Below are 22,436 nucleotides of genomic sequence, written 5' to 3' on the forward strand. Positions count from 1 at the left end.
TTTTTTTTAAACAAGATTATATTAAATTTGTATTTAAAAGAAAAAATATTTATATAATATCTACCAAATTTTAAATTAAGAATTATATATTTATAAATGAAAGAATTATAGCAAAATTTTTCTGACTTGGTTCCTATTTAGATATTGATTATAAACATTAATTAGTTTACAGAAGGTAAAGGGAGTACTTTTCTATTAGTTAGAGGTTAGACATAAATCAATGATTTCATTCTTAAGATTTGAAAGGTCTTTCAAAAATAACCTGGTTGAATGAGTCATGTGTTATATATATGTAGCATATTAAAGTAAACTTATCACTGGGGAAGGAAAATTTAATGATCATCCATATCATATTCAAAATGTATTAGTTGTTAACATATTTCATTAAAAATAATACTGAGTTCAGGAATAGAAATTTTTTAATTAAATTGAATTGAAGGATACAAAGTTTTGAATCTATGAAAACAAATACTAAAACAATTTCTTTATAAGCAGTAGATATAAAAAATTGCAATATTTATATTTCAAAATATTTATTTTTAAGTTTTTTTCTTTTTATGCAGGTTACCTTATAATAAGTATTTTATAGTTTTATTTTCTTTTAATTTTATAATACTTTAAATTTATGAAAATTATAGGCTAAAGATACTGATCATATTTATCTAATAAATTTGTTTTACATTATGGAATCAAATTTTATCACAGGTTTCGTCTTGATATATATCGCTGCTTGGCCAGTCCAGCTTTAATAATGTTAACAGAGGAGGATCCAATTCTGCGAGCATTTGAACTTAGTGCTGATTTAAAAGAACTAAGCCTTGTGGAGGTGGAATTCAGGTGGGAATAAATAGAAATTGTAAATTAAAAAAAAAAATTTATTTATTTTATTTATTTACTTTTGGCTGTGTTGGGTCTTCGTTGCTGTGCACAGGCTTTCTCTTGTTGTGGTGAGCGGAGGCTACTCTTCATTGCAATGCAGTGGCTTCTCTTCTTGCGGAGCATGGGCTCTAGGTGCATGAGCTTCAGTAGTTGCAGCACACGGGCTCGGTAGTTGTGGCTCACGGGCTCTAGAGTGCAGGCTCAGTAGTTGTGGCACACGGGTTTAGTTGCTCCACGGCATTTGGGATCTTCCTGGACCAGGGTTCGAACCCATGTCCCCTGCATTGGCAGGCGGATTATTAACCACTGCGCCACCAGGGAAGCCCTGGAAATTGTAAATTATCTCTTTGTTTTCCAGAATATTTTCAGCCTGAGTTTTTTCATAGGCCAAATTATCTTTTATTTATCTACATTTGATCCAAAATGACCAAACCTTGCTGCCACATACTTGGGATTTTCCTTTTCCCTCAGTGGAATAGACCCCAGTACCACTTACGTCACTCCTTCCCCATCTTCCTTCTTCCACTCTTCCACCACCCTTAAATCCCTACTTTGTTCAGCATTGCCAGAGGCATTCTAAGGCAGTGTGAAGAGTAGTGGGAATGGTAGCCTTAAGCAAGAAAAAACTTATTTATAACTGCTCTCTGTCCTACTCCCTTCATTCCTAGATTCTGTAATCATCCTTGGAGCCCGATCCTTCATAACTTTCAGAAGCGTATAGAATGCTTTTTGTATGTCAGGGACATTCCACACACCCAGACTTTGTCCCTTTTCACTGTTTGGTGAGATTTTCTAGTAGGAGAAACATAGCATGTAGACATAAAATTGATTAGACTGCAATTAGATTCCTAGACTAAGAAGTAGGTAATACGTTGTTTGTTAAAGAAACTCAACTACTGGGCTTCCCTGGTGGCACATTGGTTAAGAATCCACCTGCCAATGCAGGGGACACGGTTTCGATCCCTGGTCTGGGAAGATCCCACATGCTGCGGAGCAGCTAAGCCTGTGCACCACAACTACTGAAGCCCGCGTGCCTAGAGCCCATGCTCCGCAACAAGAGAAGCCACCACAGTGAGAAGCCCGTGCAATGCAACGAAGAGTAGCCCCCGCTCACCACAACTAGAGAAAGCCTGTATGCAGCAACGCAGCCAAAAATTAAATAAATAAATAAATAATTTTTTTTTTTTTAAAGAAATTCAACTACTTATTCTTAGGTAATTTTGGTTACATAGTAAGTGGCAAGAATGGATGAAAAAATGTTAGCTGGTGAGGAAAACTTTTTAATTCCTTGAGTTATAATTTTATGCAGCCAGTTAATGGAAAATCCCATTGGAAAAAAAAATTAATCAATGGGAAATCTCCCTATTTTCCCTTCCTTTCCCTTTAAAAAAACTGAATGAAAAATTATTTTCTTATATCTAACCCCAATTAATTCATAATTATTTATTTCTAACTTTATTCTTAAGTTGTTCCACTCAGGCATAAGCTTAATGTAATTGATATTTTAAAAAGAATTATCTACTAAAACTTCTTAGTTTCTCAGAAGTGATTTAGGCTTGCCTTTAATGAGCAGGTAAGTCCTAACTTTCAAGGAATAGTGATTCTGAAAGAGAATTCTGTACTAGGTGTGTTTCAGTAGTTTTCTTTCTAACTTGAATTTTGTTTAAATGAGCACTTTAAAAATGAAGCAATGCTATTTTAATATCAGAAGTAGCATAAACATGTTGTAGACTATCCTTGAAAAAACTTCCAGTTAAAAATTATATAATAATATTTATTGGATAGCATCAAGATATTACTATCTACTGTTTAGATAAATAATATAAAAGGAAGCTTTATACAAAACTATTATAGAATGAGGGCAAATGAGTTAAGTGAAGAGCTGGTTGACAAATATTATCAGAACTCCTAGGAATATCAGTACATGTAAGAAAACATTGTGCTTACCTAAGATTATCAGTGTGAACACAGAGAACATAATTGTGTTACAATTTTCCCCAAAGCTATGGAGAATTTATGCACCAGTAGGTTCCTTTGACTGTCAGCACAAAAGATGTTGTGTAGCAGTATCAGAATTAAAATGTTACTGAGTAAAAAATGTTCTAGTGAAAACAGCTTAATTAGAAGATGGAAGTGACATTTCTAATAATAGACTGTTGCACTTTGCAGGAATGATTATGAGGAGCTAGCCCGGCAATGTAAAATGTTTGCTAAAGATTTACTTGCACAAGCCCGGAATTCTCGCGAATTAGAAGTCATCCTAAACCATACATCTAGTGATGAGCCTCTTGACAAACGGGGACTACTAGAAGAAAGAATGAATTTAAGTCGTCTAAAACTTGCTATCAAATATAACCAAAAGGAGGTATGAGGTTTTCTGTGATATATTTAAATTATTTCCTCCACAGTAGTCTGGTGGCTCAGAACAAAGGCTTTGGAGCAATACATCTAGGTTGAGATCCTAGTTCTGCTTCATAAAAACTGTGTGTCCGTGGGAAAGTTATTGAATCTGTCTGAGCTTTAGTTTAAAGAATTAATTAAAGATATATATATATTTAGAGTTTAGTACAATGAGTATAAGCATTAAGCAAGTACTCAATAAATGGTAGTTGCTGTTATTTTTAACAATTAACATTAATAATATGGATGTTAATGTAATGTTTTTGCTATATAGTAGCTATGCAGGTAAGATCCTGTAGAGTAAACGCCTTCCTAATGAAGTTTCCATCTTGTGTTTTGTCTGTCATGGGTTTGTATTATTGATCGCTTATAAGTAGTCCTTTCTATAGTAATAGGGCCTTTCTGTTTAAAAATAAAATATCAGATATTATGTTCCTTATTCTTATTTGTTAATTCATTGTGAAACCCAAAGGTGGAGAGACGTATGCTATGATAACTGAGTTGAATCTGGTTCTCTGGCATCATCCCTTCCTATTAAGGGAAATACCTATTTCTACTCCCCATACACTCACATGCACATGATTCAGGAACTTGAAGAAGGAAGGTATGCATTTTTAACTTCATTTTTTGAGATAATTTATTAGACCTGGATATTTATATGTAGATAATGATGTTCAGTAGAGGGTGTTGGTAAATGGTACTTTTAAGGTATTTCTTCTAAGACCCATTATTCTTACTATCAACATAGATATTGGAATAAAACTTGCTTATCAAATTTATATTAATATAAAAATGGGGCCCCAAACAGATTATGGTAGAAGGCAAGATATAGGACCTTTGGTGCTAGGGACAGAGTTTGTTTTTGTTTTTGTTTTTGTTTTAACTGGTATGTGGGCCTCTCACTGTTGTGGCCTCTCCCATTGCGGAGCACAGGCTCCGGACGCCCAGGCTCAGCGGCCATGGCTCACGGGCCCAACCGCTCCGCGGCATGTGGGATCTTCCCGAACTGGGGCACGAACCCGTGTCCCCTGCATCGGCAGGCGGACTCTCAACCACTGCGCCACCAGGGAAGCCCGGGACAGAGTTTTTGATTATCTTGGTTGACAGTTTGAGTCTCCCAATAGCTTTGTGACTCAGGAGATTGATAAAGGAATTATAAGATGTTTACTTTAAAATTACCTAGATTATAAAGCAGAAGCTAACACACCATTGTAAAGCAATTATACTCCAATAAAGATGTTAAACAAATAATAAAATAAAATAACCTAAATATTATATTTCTTATCTAGATCTCTGGCTTCAAATCCTATAATTTTTCTAGTACTCCAGCGTTCTTGCTTAAGGTAGACCATTTATAGGGAAAAAAAATTAAGTACAAGAATTTGGATCAGTGTAGCTGTAAGATTATAAATCAGCAACATACCTATGTGGCTTTAAAAGGAAATAAATGCTAATATGTATATGTAGAAACAGAGAAAATAGGAACCCTGATGTAATCTTCCCCTGACATACATTTTGACTAGATCTTATGTTAATTTATTTACTTATGTGTTGCACAACCTAAAATAGACACAAAATACTAGAAAATGATAGAATGAAGATATAACAAAGATACAAAACCAACTTAAGTGCTTGGTAAAAGAACCTCAAAGAAAGGTGGAAAGAACCGAGATTATCCTGGTAAGGGAAGAAAAAACTAAGAGGCAGTTTCCTAATGATATATATATGTATTTCCCTGAAGAACTCACAGAGGATAACCAGGTGTTCCATTCTAAAGAAGAGTAGAGAAAAGGAAAAAGAAGTAGTGGTAATATTTTTAGTTGGAAGGAAGATACTCTGTAATTTTAAGAATTAATGAAAATGTAAATTAGTTTTTTAAACTAGATTTCTAAAAATAATCAAAGGGGAAGATAATGTTTTTCCAGATAGTTGGTAGACTTTGTTCAGGTCATACATCCTGAATAACAAACTACTGTGATACTTAGTGGCATAAAACAATATTTCATGGTCATTTTGTAGTAATTTCATGATCATTTTATTATGCTCTTGGGTTCTTTAGGTCAAGAATTAGGAAAGGACACAGCAAGGCTGATTTGTCTCTGCTTCTCCATGTCAAGGACTCAGCTGGAGATAGCTCAAATGATGGGGGGCTACAGTCATTCGAGAGGCTTCTTCACTCATATGTCTGGTGCCTGAGCAGCAGCTGAGGATTCAAACAGGGAGCTCTGAGTGGGCTGGGCGCTCAGGTGGGTGGGTCCATAGAAGGTGGGTCTCCTAAGAACCTAGGACTGGAACCTTGGAGGGGCATGGCTCTCACGGTGGGCTGGCTGCAGGGGGATGGTCTGAGTAGCCTCTGAGGGCTGACCGGAGTGCCTACATGTAGCCTGGTCTTCTTCATAGCATGGTGGCTTCAGGATAGTAGGACTTTTTACCTGCCAGCTTTTGGCTCCAAGAGCAAGTGTTTCTCAAATAAGGTGGAAGCTGAATGGCCTTTTAAGACCTACCTTCAGAAGTCACATAGCGTCACTTCTTCCAGAATCTACTGGTTAAAGCAATTATAAGCTTGTTGAGTTGAAGGGTAGGTAATATTGGTAGCCCACCTATTGATGAGAGGAGCAGCAAAGAATTTGTGTCTATGTTTTAAAACCACCACAGACTTAGAACATCTCCAATTGAAAATTTGTCCTTCCAATTACATATTTAACATTACTGTTAATTAAATCATCATTATATAGAGGAATGGCAAGGGCAGCAGTCACGCCTGAGATTGCTTTGATACTCAGGGGAAGGATGAAACCACTAAGTTTGGGATGCTACTAAACTGGGTAGTTGGTGGGAAGAAAAGCTATTTTCCTCCTTGATATTTCCTCTTGAGGGACAAATTACGATTCCCTAACAACACTGGAATCTAAGCAGAAGGATAAATAATGAAGACTTAACTGCCAAAAATAGGTATAGTATTGATATATTAGGAAATTTCTTGATAAGCACAATAAACAACAACAAAACTCTGTCTACTTTTTTACACTACAGTGTTGCATTCTATAGATTATATTCTATCTTGGGATAAATCATTTTAAAACAGGACATTGACCAAATATTATTTAATATCTGAATGATATTATGATCACTTGTGCTTTACTTTGGTGATTTCAAACCTGATTACATTATTGTGTCCAGAGTTATCAGAATCCTTAACTTATACTTCACAACGTGAGCATCATATTGGGAAAATATTGCTTCTGAATTTTATAAACTAAAAAACTTCGTAAACTTTGGTAAATTCATTTCTATACTTGAACTAGAATTTTCCTCTTATTTGGGAATATTTTTCCTTTTCTTCTCACATAGAATTCCATTTTAAGAAGATTTAAGAGTATCTTTAATGCATTTTAAGAAATTCTCAGTGTTTTCGTGGAGCATAGAAATATCTGATGTTTAGACTTTAATTGCTTTGCTTTCTTGACATGTTGGTTTCTTGTAACTGAAATCATCAGTTTTTCTAGGCTGAAGTCTCTTTCTGTGGATTGTGCTTGTTAATTTTGAAATTTCATAAACACTGTTATGAGTCTTTATAAGTTAAACGTTTTGAAATGGCTGAGTAGGCTAGTAATAATCACTAATATTTATATAGTGCATGCTATGACCAGGCACTATTCTAAGAGCTTTACATTTAATCCTCATAACAAGTGTATGACTAGATACTATTATCCCCATTTTATAGATGGGGAATTTGAGGCTTAGAGAGATTTAAAAACTTGCTCAAGGTCATTTAGTAAGTAAGTGGCAGAGCCTGGATTTGAATCTAGGTAATCTGGCTCCAGAGTCTATGCTCTTAACCACCATACTCTTATTACACGTAAGAAAACAAAACAAAACAAAAAGAACTGGACTGTATAGAATTGATTTCAAACTATTATTAAAACTTTGACTATCAATTAAATAATAGTACTATCAGATCGTATTTACAAGTTATATTTTACTTTTTTTATATGTGTGTGCTTCGTTTTCAGTTTGTCTCCCAGTCCAACTGTCAGCAGTTCCTGAACACTGTTTGGTTTGGACAGATGTCAGGTTACCGACGTAAGCCTACCTGTAAGAAGATAATGACTGTGTTGACAGTTGGCATGTTTTGGCCAGTTTTGTCACTTTGTTATTTGATAGCTCCCAAATCTCAGTTTGGCAGAATTATTCACACACCTTTTATGAAATTTATTATTCATGGAGCATCATATTTTACATTTCTGCTATTATTAAACCTATACTCTCTTGTCTACAATGAAGATAAGAAAAACACAATGGGGCCAGCCCTTGAAAGAATAGACTATCTTCTTATACTGTGGATTATTGGTAAGTATCAAGTTAGTTTAAAAAGTTCTGCCTTTATTTAGCCCATTAATTCTCCCTTGCTTGGTGGCATTATAAGCTGCCTTCAACTTGTAATTTTACACTGTTTATACAGGAAGAATTTGAATGCTTCCATGATCATTGAAGACGTAACTAACATTTTTTTTAAAAGATAAATGTTCTTGAACTTGATGATAAGGAAGCAGATCTCTTACTTAATATTACTTAATTACACGGAAGTTAAAAATTCTTTGTCAGTTGCTAAAATTGTTCATGATTGTTGAAACAGAAAAACAAATTTTGCTGATGAATTTTTCTTGTTATAAGAATATGAACATTTTCTTAGGTATTTTGAAATGTAATAATACATTTTGTACTCGGTTGCATTTTAAGAGTTAACTATTTTGTTTTATTATATCATTAGCTTTTCTTTTAAGAACCTATGAACTTTTATAGTTACATATTACCTTATATAGAGAAAACATTCCCTGATGACTCACTCTATAAATCAGTTCTTTGTAATGGCAGCCAGATCTCTTTAGAAATGACAGTTTAAAAGAAAAAAAAGACATTTTATTTTCTAAAAATTGTTTTTTTATAAGTATTATGATGTATCATAAATATTTTAATGATCTTCTGCAGTTTTTACTGCCCTTGCCCTTTTTGGGAGAGGTGGGAGGAGGAGGGAAGTTGAGGTATAATTACATTGTCTATTTATGGTCTTTTAATGACATCCCCTGTATTATTTCCCTCTGGATCTTCAACCTTGTTTTTTTTTTTTTATTTTTTTTTTTTTATTTTTTTTTTCTTTTGTGGTACGTGGGCCTCTCACTGTTGTGGCCTCTCCCGTTGCGGAGCACAGGCTCCGGACGCGCAGGCTCAGCAGCCATGGCTCACGGGCCCAGCCGCTCCGTGGCATGTGGGATCTTCCCGGACCAGGGCACGAACCCATGTCCTCTGCATCGGCAGGCGGACTCTCAGCCACTGCGCCACCAGGGAAGCCCTCAACCTTGTTTTTAACCTCAGCATTTCCCACCTTTTTTTTTTCTTTACTATTTGCTATAGAGTAAAAGGAATACTGAAATTTATTCTTTTCTATGTTATGAAGCACGGATTGATTAATATGTTCTTGACTGTTTCAGTTATTAAATAATTTAAGAAGAGTTAATGTACAGTGCTCACTTTTAGTTCTTCAGATATAAAAGTGTATTTTGGGATTTTTATTTTTATTTGGAAATCAGTTCATGTCAAGTAACTTGATCTTACATCAGAGTTATGCATTAATGTTTAAAATTAGGTAGATACAGTAAAAATAATACACATTTGAACTTGAGGCTAAAGAGAATTAAATAATTTCTTCTTGTTAATATTTTCATGTTTCTGATATTTCCACTATCTTATCTAAAATTTAATATTTTAATTTAGGAAATAATTTATACTTTATCATATTTGACTCCAAATTGCATTGTTGTAGATCTTTTCAATGTGAAATTTGTTTATATTTTTAATTGGGTAGGTTAGGCTGAAAGGAATCTCTTAGAAGCACTTTTCCACTTTATTTAAACTACTTCTGAAAGATTGTAATATATACCTTAGTCATAAAAAAGGGAAAATTTATATCATTTATCTATAACCTATTGTTTAAATAGTAGTGAGAGAGAAAAAATATTTTCTTTGTTTTGTAAAATGAACGTCTGTAGCCAAGTCTGTATAAGAAGTAAAGTTTATATTTCTTAGCAGTGAGTAAAAACTCACTGAAGTCAGAGAGTCATACCACTCCTTGGATAGCATAAATATTGCTGCTGTCGCTGAATTTCACAACAAATGGTAAAACTGTGGCTACTCTCTTCTAATCACAGTGGCCCTGAACACACACACACACACACACACACACACACACACACACACAATATTATTAATTTTCTAAACATATTCTGTCTCAGTAGAAGAGTGCAGTATGAATTATGCCATTAAAATTCCTGGAAGTATTTTTCTTTTCTCAGCACAGCTTCTGCTTTGAAACAGTTAGATATGAATAAACCTTGCCAAGGATGTTTTCTGAACCTGTTATGTCTTTAGATCGCTCTGACTTCCTTAAATATATAGATCTGAACTTGCTCTAAGGAAACGTGTAGGAATCATTTGCCTACTTGTTCAAAGTCACTCCTTGGTTCAATTTACTTTTTCATGCAGTGAGCACAGGGACTTCTGACTCATGATGCCTGGCTTCTGTACATTTGTTTCCTGTTCTTTTCCTTAGCCCTCCAGGAAAAAAGTAGGGTTAAATTATAAAAAGCAAGGTAGAAAAAAAGAAAACAATGTGTTGATGAATCCACAGAATATTAATGGTACCCATTTACTTAATTTTTTACCATTGGAATATAATAGAACAGCCCTTACAGAAATGTATATTTTGAAATGTTGTCTACCTACTTTGTCCAAGCACAGGCAGAAATAGATATGGCCCAACACTCATGGAGCTTATGGTCTAATTATTGTTTAAAAGAAAAACACCCAATAACTTGAAAATCACACAGATAAAATAAAAAATTACATGAGTTAAGTGCTACTAAGTAAAGGTCTTGGAGCTAGGAGAGTAAGCATTTTATAAGGGCATTTTACCTACTCAGGGGGTTGGAAAGTCTATCTTGAAGAAGTGATAAGTAAGCTAAGATTTAAAGGATAAATAGGAGTCCACTTGGAGAATTGGGAAAGAAAGGTAGGAGAATTGGGAGAGAAAAATATTCTAGGCTGATGTAAAAGTTACATTCAGGGGCCCCGTGGCAAGAGAGAGCATGGCGCAAAGAAGGGACTGCGTAAAGGCTGGAGGCAGGAGGACAAGGGAAGTGGGATTTGAGATGAAACTCTAGAAGTGGATGTTATACTAGACCATGGACAGCCTTGTTGGCCATATTAAGTAATTTTGACTTTATACTAAGAGCAGTGGAAAACCACTGGCGTTTTTAAGTAGGTGGGTGACATGATCAGATTTTCATGTTGAAAAGATCGTTCTGGCTACAGCGTAGAGAACGGGTTGGGAGGAAGGGCTGCGGCAAGAGTAGGTGGAGGGAGACTGATAAGGAGCCTGTTGCAGTACTCTAGATGAAAGCTGATGGTGCCTTGGACTGACGCCGGTTGCCATAGAAAGAGAAGGAAACAGATTCGAGAAATATTTACAAAGTAAAGCCAGTAGGACATGGAAATAAATAAATAAATATATATATATATATATGAAGTGAGGGAGGAGGAAATTATTAAGCAACCTAAGTATTCTAGAAGAGTACTAGGTTTGGGGATTTGTGAAAGAGTAGATCCTGAGTGTGGTTTTGGGTATGTTGAAGTTGAAAAGCCTTCGAGAAATTCAAAAGAGATGTCAGTCAGACAATTGGATATCATTGTCTAGAGCTCAAGAAGAAGTTTAAGCTTGAGTTAGCAGTATGCAGATAATCTGCATATATGTTGTAGATGAAACTGTGGGCACACATGAGACACTTGAGAAAGTATAAGATGAGAAGAAGAGAGGACCTAGGAGCAAGCCTCGAGGAATTCCCAGAATGATGAGATTACGGTTTGCTAATCTTAACTAATTCTAAAAAACAACAAAAAAGGACCCCAAAATGTAGTCCATTGATTGTGTAGTGATTGCATTGCTTATAATAGTTTAAAATTATTGTGTTCTTCCAATCCAGCTCAGAAATGGGAAATACATCAAGTGTATTAGCTTCACTTTGGTGTGGGATATTGCACAGGAGCTGGGAAACTGTCGGTGGTACTTAATATTCTTTCTTATGTCTGCCTTTCTTGATCAAAATCTTCTCCAATTCATGTTGTAATTTTTGTCAAGCGTTCCCTTTAGGTATAATATTACATCTTACAGAAATAAAACTTATTTCTGTCAGCATCTTTCTTGGCTTAGTGTTCTACTGTTACAGTGTTTGGGTTAATAAAATGTAAACGATTTGGTTTAACATTTTTGGTTAGTTTTTATCTATTCATTTTAAATAGAAGCTCATCCAAGTGGAATTTTTAAAAACTGTTTTCCCTGTCAGACCTGCAAATATTTCAAAATGTTTTTCTACATAAAATATGGGTACTGTATAATTAAGATGTTACGAACAGATATTTTGAGAATACTTCATGTGTTTCCCAGGGGACTTACTCTGTACACTGATAAGTCAGAGGATGATTCTGATTGGCTTAACTTGATCTTCATCCATATTTAGGTTGTAGCACTCTGTTCTTTTGTCACTTTACATTCTCCTTAAAAATACCTTAGTGGGGCTTTCCTGGTGGCGCAGTGGTTGAGAGTCGGCCTGCCGATGCAGGCGACACGGGTTCGTGCCCCGGTATGGGAAGATCCCACATGCCGCGGAGCAGCTGGGCCCGTGAGCCATGGCCGCCGAGCCTGCGCGTCCGAAGCCTGTTTTCCAAAACGGGAGAGGCCACAACAGTGAGGGGGCCCGCTCACTGTTTTAAAAAAAAAAAAAACCTTAGTGGAGGAATGTGTCATAAAGCTATTCTTGATTGTAGTACTGTTCTCCGTTACTCCCAGGAATATATAACTATGGAGAAACTTCTGGCCAAAGAAGGGGAAGGGAGTTATTTGGTTCGGTTGGTTTTTATTTATGTATATTTATTCACTGAGCAAATTTTTGAGCACCCACTGTGTATCAGCCACTATTTAGGACATTGGTTGATAAAACAAAGATTCTTACCCTTGAAGAGTTTACCCGAAGTGGGAGGAAGGTAGTCAGTTAATAATAGACATAATAAGTAAACTATATCCATTGTTTAAAAGTGATAAGTACTAAGGGAAAAGAAAGAAGAGTTGGGGGATTGGGAGTGAGGGGCATGGGGTTTGCAATTTTAAATAGGATGATCAGAGTAGGTGGTGAGCAAAGATGCAAAGTGAGGGAGTTAGCCAAATGGATGTCTGGGTGAGGAGCTTCCAGCCAGAGGGAAGAGCCCATGTAAAGGCCCTAAGGCAGGAGTCTTGTGTGTTCAGAGAACAGCAAGGAGGCCAGTAGTGGAGGGAAAGATTGATAGGAGAGGAGATCAGAGAGAAGAGGTAATGTAGGGCCTTGTAGACGATTGTAGGGAATTTGGTTTTGACTCTGAATAAAATGAGCTGTAAGGGAAGGTGCAATGCCTACTCTGCAGTCAGCAGCGGTGGTCTTAGGTTCTCATTAACATTCGCACTCGCTGGACACGATAGGCAAAAACCTGGCACCAGATTTACCTACCTTTGGAAGATAGAAGACAGGAAATAGAGCATGTCAGCGTGACAGCTTCAAATATATCTTTATTGGCAGTTTTTACAAAAGACGGGGCTGCTTCCCAGCCCCATAGGGGCACACTCAGTTGTGTGGAATGAGGCCATATTCATGGGTGTGGGCTACCCCAGCCAAAGAAGCCTGAAATCTACCAGGATTTCTTATAAATCCAGCAGGATATCTTAGAAAGCCTGAGAATGTAGCTCCCACTACATGCACACTTTACATTAAGAGAGACATCACACAGAGAAACTGAGGCCTGTGCTTCTCAACATGTTTTTATATAGTCCTGGTTGGGTATACTTTTAGGGTCTATGAGTCCACTCATAGTCCTCCAGTCCAGATGCAGTTTCCCAATCAGTGGTTGTTTTTATAACAATCTTGAACACAGCTGACCTTCCATATTTTTCTTAATGTAGTATGTTTCCAAGGCGACACTTAAATAGATGATAACATGAGATTTTCTTCCCATGGGAAAAGAGTTCTGTCCTGCAGTTCATTCTTTCTCCTCTGGGAGTTACTACAGTGTTTTGAGGAGAGAAGTAACACTTACATTTTAAAAGGATTACTCTGATTGTCATGTTGAGAATAGATTTTAGGGAGAACAGGGTAGAAGCTGGGAGACTAGGCTCTTTTAGTAATTCAGGCCAGAGAAGATAGTGGCTTGAAGTTGAAATAGTGGTGAGAAAGGTTAGATCCTAACTATATTTTGAAAGTAAAGCCAGCAGGACTTACTACTGCATTGAATGTGTGATTTAAAAGAATATCAGTCAAGGATGATTCAAGGACATTGAGAGTGAGCAGCTAGGATGGGGTTGCCATTAAGTGAGATGGGGAAGTCTTCAAGAGCAGTGAATTTGGGTGCAGAGATTAGGAGTTCAGTTTGGACATGTTAGGACATCCAGTTTGAGATACAGAGTAGCCAAGTACCTATACAAGTTAAGTTTAGGAAAGAAGTTTAGAGATATTTATTATTATGTAAATACAGGTTGAGTTCAGAGATAAAAACTTGAAAGTCTATCACATAGATGGTATTTAAAGCCATTAGACTAGACTGGATGAGGTCACTATAGGAGTGAGTGTAGACAGAGAAAAGAATCAGGAACTGAGCCTTTTGGGGGTTTTGTATTTAACATCAGTTTGCTTTCTTATGCTTGTTTCACATCATTTATTAAAATCCCTCTCTGGGAAAGATATTGTCATATGAAACTTAAGGTTATTTTTTTTCATATTTTAAGAACATTTTACTGAATGTTATTTTTTTCTTCTGAATGAGGCTATAACTGACAGGTGTTATTTATTTAGTACTTTGAGTCTTAAGGTATTTTTTAGTTTATTATTGAATGAAGAGAGCATTATCTGATTTTTTTTCTTCCTTTTTTAGGGATGATTTGGTCAGACATTAAAAGACTGTGGTATGAAGGGTTGGAAGACTTTTTAGAAGAATCACGTAATCAACTCAGTTTTGTCATGAATTCACTTTATTTGGCAACCTTTGCCCTCAAAGTGGTTGCTCACAACAAGGTGACTATTAACTATGTCAACTGGAGGCACAAGTGAAATTTATTTAGGAAAAACCCAGGGTATTTAGCTATGTATCTCAGAGTTATTTTGGCCCAAATCTGTGTCTGACGTGTTTTCATTCTAAACCTATCCTTGTGCAAGGGAATAGTACACATTGTTTCCTTCCTTTCTAATAGCTTCAAGGGTGTTAATTACCATTAAATGTTCGTTACCTATTTTATGCCAGGCACCATGGTTGATACTTGCTATACTTTATCTCATTTTATTCTCACAGGGATTCTATGAGACAGATGTCCTTATCCCCATTTTGCAAATAAGGAAAAGGAAGCTCAGAGATAATAAATAACTTGTCCAAGACCACACAGTAAGAAACCAAGACTGGATTTAAATCCAGGTCTGTCTAGGCATTTTCTTTCTACCAAATGCCAATTCCTTAAATCTGAGCTAGGTTCACTTACCTCATTAACCTATATATTACCTCATTAACCTAAGTAACACAAAGTTACTTAAATTGATTAGTGTTAGATATCTTTATATCTATCAGGAAAAAGTTTATCTGAATGGAACTCATTATATAGTGTTTTACACATTCCAAATCATGACTATTATCTTACACAGCTTAAAAAGTTATGTAAATTTAGTTATTTTCTGATTCCTATATTTTTAAATTTAAAATTTGACAAAAATCTAACCTTATAGACATCTTATAATGTTACTTTTATAAAGATTTATTAAAAGCCCAGGAAAGGTAATGGAGATTATGTTAACTATCTTTGTTTACACCTGAGTTTAGAATTCTGAGGCGTCACATTCAAGGAACTATTTATATAATATTTTTTGGGTTTTGACTGATTCATAGACTATAGAGAAAGCAAACTGGTTATCTTGTATCACTTTATTAAAAACCTCTATTCATGTAATTGATCAGTAGTACCAAACATGTTTATTAGGTATGTTCCATGACCAGAGTTGTGAAGTTATTAAGAAAATAAAAAGATCATATATAGATAGATGGTTTGATAGAAGGGTTGATGGTCATTGGTTTTTTTAGACTGGTCTCTTTAGTTCTAGAAGCAGGGTGTCCATATAGTTTATTATTCAGACCAAGACACTTTACAAGTGAAAGGGGGCACAATTAATAATTATGCCAGGAAAACTGGTATGTAATCTGGGACTGTCCCAGGCAATTGAAACATGTGGTCATTCTATGTCTAAAGTATAATAATACACTCTTTTTTTTCTTGTTATTTAGAAGGGAGAAAGCATATATGGGCCATTGTAGAATCCTGAGTCAAAGGGCTAGGTTAATTTAATGTGATAGCTAATTAATTGACAGCACACATTCTTAAAGTTTGTGTTGTGGAATTTAAGAAAAACTAGCAGAAATTTCATTCATAAAAAGTCTAATGAAAGTTTTTAACACATTAGTTTTTTAAAACATAGGAATTTCTGAGAAAACCTCTTTATATAGCACAAGTGATATTGCCCCACATATGTAGAAATCTTTTACTTATTTAAAACAATGTTATTTCTATTAAAAGAAGGGAACTTTATAAAACATAAATGGAGTTCCCCCACAAGGAGACATAAAATAGTTTCTTTCAACAGTCAGAATATTTGTTTTTTATTTTCCTAACTTGAGAGAGCTGTTTTGTCTTTGGCTTTTTTTCCCCTAACCTTAGTTTCATGATTTTGCTGATCGGAAGGACTGGGATGCATTCCATCCTACACTGGTGGCAGAAGGGCTTTTTGCATTTGCCAACGTTCTGAGTTATCTTCGTCTCTTTTTTATGTATACAACAAGCTCTATCTTGGGTCCATTACAGGTAAGTAATTAAAATTTCTTGAAGAAAATTTGTAAAACTACTACACCTTTTACTTGTCCACTGGAACATTGTTTTCTCATGATATTAAAGCTAAACTTTGCTTTTGAAAATAGTTAACAGTTGAAAAGTCACAGCATGTTCATCTGCTTTGCTTCTGGCTGAATGATAATCCTCTGCTTTTAGACATTCCAAACTTTGTTAAGCTGTGGTCCATTGTCCCTCTCCCCCGAGTTCATAGACGTAGATGTTTTTAAAATATAGTTATATTTCAGACATACGAAATAAAATTTTGGGACATAAAATTTTGCTTTTTACCAAAATGAATTTCACATTGAAAGTTTTAAGTGACAAATATAAGGGAGATGTTGTACAAACAGAATTCATACTTCATGATGATTTTGAAAATACGTAAGTTATATTGTAACAAAATACTCTTTTACTTTGCTTAATATCAAATGTAGTAAGTTGGAAAATAGAGTATTTAGAGCTAAAAAATTTCATAGAGCTTATGTAGTCCAACTTGATGCTTTACAGTACTTTATAGTTAAAGAAATTGAGCTTTTATCGTTTCAAAGTAGTATGATTATTATACATGAGAGTCCAGGACTAAATTCTAAGTCTCTTTACACTAAAGAAAGGACTCATAATTGGTTGCATGTACCCCACAGATTTTAGTAGCTGATAGTTCTTGAAAGGTGGAGCCAGTTCTGCTTGGGGACCAGCTCTACATAATACTTTGTTATTTTGTAAGTCTGAAAACCTGAGCAATATTCATTTTTCCTTGTTAAGTCAAAATTTACTAACAATTTAGATTCTGTTTTGTATTTTTAAAGGAGATATTTTAAATACAATGCATAATTACCTTCTCCAACAGAGATATGAAAACAAAATATGTAGGAAAAACCCCATTTGATTTGGCTTGTGCTGTCATCCTCCAAGAGTGTTTCCTGAAGTGTGACTCTCTCTTAGCCAAGTCCTGTGAGATGCTCGGACTGAAATAAGTTTGGGATACACTGCATTCCGTATAACCTCTTTTGGGAATTCACAGTACACATTATCACATTAACGCCTATGAGAAAGAAGTAAAGAAACTTGTTTGATCTTGTTCAAACTATCATCACCTAAATTCAGTTAACATCATACCCATTTTTCATGAAATATGCTCAGGTCTCTTTTTTTCTCCAAAACATGGTTTGTGAAACACTGGTTGAGACTATCTGTTATTTTGATTTAATTTTATCACTAATATCTTCTATAAATGTTTTAATCAAGAGTCCACAGTATTTCTACATGCACATTGTTTTCTTTGTTTTTTAGCTAAAAACTGATGGTATCACTAAGTTTCTATACTGAAAATTTCTTTACAGATTTTTACAACAAGTTAAAAAGGAAAAAGTATATTATTATTTCTTAGCAAATTATGTGTTTCTTTTTCTTAGAACTGTTGAGTCAGGTCTTCCTGACTTAATCTTTTCCCAAAAGAACTATAGACATGTATACAAATACTGCGTAAGTGGGTATTTGTCTTTTCAGCTGTGGTGTGTGTTTTTCTCCTCCAGCAGGTACTTTATATTGTTCTAATAGCCATAGAACTAGCAAATAATTTAAGTGAAACTAACAAATATTTAGTGTGCTCCTATTTTTTAAAAGGTCTACAGGTTAATCATAATATATGTTTAAATATTATGGTCTAGTCCAGCAACTGATCTTTTTAAAAACGTATTTTAAGGTATAATTTGCCATACAGTAAAATGTACCCATCTTAACTGTATAGTTTGATGAGTTTTGCAAATATATAAACTTGTCTCGAGTGTGACTGGTTCTCATGGTCGCAGGCTCCCTGCTCCAAGTCATTATATAAAGTCTGCATCCAGCAGGAAGAAGGGGAAAGGCAGAGAGCATGAGCCAGCTGTCTTTCTTTTTTTTAACAAGAGGACAATTATTTTTCCTCGAGGCCTACAAAATACTTCCACTTATAACTCATTGGCCAGAATTGGGTCACATGGCTGTTTGTATCTCTGAGGAGATGAGTACTTTTAATTGAGCATATTTCCCCCCAAGAAACCAAGGTCTGGTTACTCAGAAAGAGGATGAAAAATAGATATTTAATAAGAATCTGTAGAGTCCTATCTTCAGGCTTTTACTTAAAAGATTTCTCCAATAAAGTTATTTGTTTTCCAGTGTAATCTTATTGACATGAAAGATTTGTATAACATATTGGTAACAAAGAACTCTAGAATAATTTTGTGCAGATTTATAATACATTTTCTTCCGTTTTGTTAATCAGAAGCAAGGAACTCAATTAAAAGAGTGATCCAATTATGAATATAAAGCGAAAAGAGGGCTTCCCTGGGGGCGCAGTGGTTGGGAGTCCGCCTGCCGATGCTGGGGAGGCGGGTTCGTGCCCCGGTCCGGGAGGATCCCACGTGCCGCGGAGTGGCTGGGCCCGTGGGCCGTGGCCGCTGGGCCTGTGCGTCCAGAGCCTGTGCTCCACAGCAGGAGAGGCCCACGTACCACCAAAAAAAAAAAAAAAAAAAAAAAAGCAAAAAGAAATGCAAAAGGAAAATTGACAATAAGTTAACTACTTTAGCTAAAGTGCAGCTTTTTTTCTTTACATAACGTGCTATGTCAGATAATGTTTTTATGTGATTACTGCAGTTGTTTGTTAAATTTATCTCTATTTACTAACATTTTTTTCCTTCCAAATCTTTGTAGATTTAGAAGCTGACAGGCTTTTATTTTAGCTGGTTATATAACCTGCAGTAGGAGTCCAGATCTCTCCCTTAGTTAGAATGACTATAATTTATCATCCAAATAGAGACACTTTAGAGAATGAAAAGGATATTATTCATTACTAAGTTGGGACAACAGCTGTGAACTGGGACTCTACCAGGCAAAGCAAGGTCATGGAATTATCCTGTAGTGGATTACATAAAATGATCCTGATTCAGCAGTGATTGAATCCTTTATTCTATGACTTGAAATTTGTATGATTGTATTTGTTAAATTTCTGACATGTTGTAGGTAGACTTTGGAAGATGGCCTTCTACAATCGGGCCTTACTTTCTAGCCATTGCTCACTATACTCATCTCCTTATCTCTTCATGAAATACTTCTCCATCTGGGCCAAGACCAGTCACTAATCTCACACAGGTCCTGTGCTTTCCCACTTCCTTGTCATTTTTTATGTTATTACCCTGTTTAGAATGTCCCAGACCCGGGGTCCCCAACCCCCAGGCCACGGACCAGTATCAGTCCAAGGCCCGTTATGAACCAGACTGCCCAGCAGGAGGTGAGCGGCAGGCAAGCAAGTGAAGCTTCATCTGCCGCTCCCCATTGCTCCCCATCACTCGCATTACCGCCTGCACCATCCCCCACCCCGCCCACCCCGTATGTGGAAAAATTATCTTCCACGAAAACAGGCCCTGGTGCCAAAAAGGTTGGGGACCTCAGTCACAGACTATCCTCTGCTTGTTGAAACTTTACTTATTCATTCAATAAACATTTATTGAGTGCCTGATAGGTACTGGACACTGGGAATATACTAAAGTGAGTATACTGCAGTCTCCTTTTAAAGAATGCATAGTTCACCGAGGATGACAAGCCAATGACAACATTTGGAATGGTAGATGCTGTAATAGAGAGCCCAGAGGAAGGGTACTTACTTCAGTTGAAGGCATCAGAGGAGACTTCCCAGAAGAGATGACACTGAAATTAAGCCTTAAAAGATGAGTTGAAAGGAGGTTGGCTGTAGGGCATTCCAGGGAGAGGGGACATGCACCAGCTTTAGTGTCCCCACCACTAGAAAATCTATTTCTACACTCGTACTCCCATGAGAATGAATTTCTCCATATGATGGAGTTAATGTCTGTTTGTTGAATTGAGTTGAAAAACTTGTTAGATGGGGTTGAGTAAATACAAGCACTGATTGGTCTGAGAAAACAAAAAAATCTGATGGAGAAATAGGGCTACATCCTAGCTGTTGCTGTACCTGCTTGTTCCCAATAATAACAGCAACTAACATTTATTGAACATTTCATGTGGGCCAGGCACTCTGTTATATGTTTTCCATTTATTTAGCCCTCATCACAACCCTTGTTATTTTTCATTTTCATTTTACAAATGGAGGGTTTAAGGCTTAGGGAGAGAAATAGTTCACAGAACTATTACGTGGCAGAGTCAAGAGCTGAACCTGCCTCGGTCTGACTCCAGAGACCAGCCTGCTCTTTGAAGTTAGCTCTCCCGCTCTTTTGAATTCAGGATGCCAGCTAATCTACCTCAGCAGATGTAAGAGACATGATTGGATATAAATCAGTAATGTTACATACTTCAACAACCAAAAAAAAAAAAAAGGCACAATCTATAAATAATCGTGAATAATGGTAATATTGATAACAGTGAACATTTGAGTCCTTAACTGTGTGTCAGTTACTATTCTAAGATCTTTATTTACATTTATGACCTCATTCAATCCTCACAACCATTCGAAGAGGCGGACTCTTTTATTTACATTTTACAGAGGAAGAAACTTAGGTGTAGAGACATTAAGTAACTTGTACAAGGTCACATGGCTGATGAGTAGTAGAACTGGGATTCCAACCCAGTTTGCCTCAAGAGCTAATGGTCTTAACCACTGTGCTGAATTGCTTCTCAGAGTTTCCTTGAGTAATATGAGTCCCTCATTAACTTTTACTGTACAATACTTCTGTTGGCAGCCTTTCATAATTTATAGATTTTTAAAATTCTTCATTTATCCATGTGTGTCAAATGACTTATGCAGCCTTTAATACTGGTAGTTGGGTGATTAGACAAGAAGGAAAAGGCAGGATCACACAGCTTGGTTCAGAATCTTGCTCCATAACTTACTGTTACCTCTTCTCTTTGAGTCTCAGTTTCTGTATCTGTTGTGAGGATTGAATGGGTCAGTGTATATCACATGCATAGCAGAGTACCTGACACATCATGGACTTTACATAAACGTTTAGATCCATTCCTCCATTCCCTTAGAGTAGTGGAGGTAACTGTGACCGACCTGAAAAATAATACAAGAAAACTTGGAAAGTGAATGTAGTATGTGACACACGAGTGCATCCTTTATTCCTAGTGAATTGTTTGTTTTTATTGGATAATTATCAGACTTGGTTTAGTGGCCTGTATAACATAAATGGCATATTATTGTTGTTTGTAAAGTATTGTTCTTTGTGAGTAAAGAGTGATTTCAGGTGTTTTGCATTTTAGGGTTATACTGGGGATGGATATTTTTTCTTGAAAGGAGTATGGAATGTCAGAGCTAGAGGGAAACTTAGAAGTCGTATAGTCTAGGGGTTCAAAAACTGGAGAGGCTGCAAGGATGGTGTGGGGAACACATTTAACCTACATTCTCCAGTCCTGCCCTCAGAGATGCTGATTAAATAGTTTGGGGTGAAGTCTGACAAATTTTTAATAGCATGTAGATGAGCAAGTCTGATGCAGCATGTGGCCATTTCTTTTATAGGTCAGGAAAGTAAGGCCCAGCTCACATAGTGTTAGAAAAAAGACGGTGCAAAATGTTAATTAACAATTACATCTTTTAAAATACATTTATTCGTGTATTAATTCAACAAGCCCTGCTGTGTACGCAAAATGCGTGAGAACTAAATATTTAATTGTACCCAGACCCAAATTTCTAATGGGAGAGCTAAGGTAAAAACCACAAAGTGATGTTTTAGAAAAGCCCTTGCAGGGAGTCATAAGCAAGAATTCAATTCCACCTTTGCCATCTATTAGTTCTTTCACCCTGAGCAATTCACTAAATCTTTCTGAGTTTCAGTTTGTCACTTGGAGAAATGGAGATAATGCTAGCCTTCCCCACCTTGCAGGATAAATAAAAATATGTGATACCTCTTGTTAAATGGTAAAGAGTTAGATAAAAGACGTATAAAAAGTAGTTATGTATTCAGTATTTTATTTATTTATTTTTGGCTGTGTTGGGTCTTCGTTTCCGTGCGAGGGCTGTCTCTAGTTGCAGCAAGCGGGGGCCACTCTTCATCGCAGTGCGCGGGCCTCTCACTATCGCGGCCTCTCTTGTTGCGGAGCACAGGCTCCAGACGCGCAGGCTCAGTAGTTGTGGCTCACGGGCCTAGTTGCTCCACTACATGTGAGATCTTCCCAGACCAGGGCTCGAACCCGTGTCCCCTGCATTGGCAGG

At 36.2% G+C, this 22,436-nt stretch overlaps 1 protein-coding gene across 7 annotated transcripts in view; it reads left to right on the top strand.

Annotated features, from left to right (window-relative positions):
- TRPC1 (transient receptor potential cation channel subfamily C member 1) overlaps positions 1 to 22,436 on the top strand; it is a 63,112-nt gene that overhangs the window by 26,831 nt on the left and 13,845 nt on the right. For 2 of the 7 annotated variants that reach the window (XM_065876811.1, XM_065876808.1), the window contains 5 exons: positions 706 to 837; positions 3,049 to 3,244; positions 7,293 to 7,629; positions 14,284 to 14,423; positions 16,106 to 16,249. In XM_065876811.1, coding sequence (XP_065732883.1) covers positions 706 to 837; positions 3,049 to 3,244; positions 7,293 to 7,629; positions 14,284 to 14,423; positions 16,106 to 16,249 — 949 coding nt within the window. The remainder of the gene's footprint in view (positions 1 to 705; positions 838 to 3,048; positions 3,245 to 7,292; positions 7,630 to 14,283; positions 14,424 to 16,105; positions 16,250 to 22,436) is intronic. The other 5 variants (XM_065876810.1, XM_065876809.1, XM_065876812.1 and 2 more) reach the window with 5 other exon arrangements.

This window comes from Phocoena phocoena, chromosome 4 (assembly GCF_963924675.1).
Source record: "Phocoena phocoena chromosome 4, mPhoPho1.1, whole genome shotgun sequence".
Taxonomy (NCBI): Eukaryota; Metazoa; Chordata; class Mammalia; order Artiodactyla; family Phocoenidae; genus Phocoena; species Phocoena phocoena.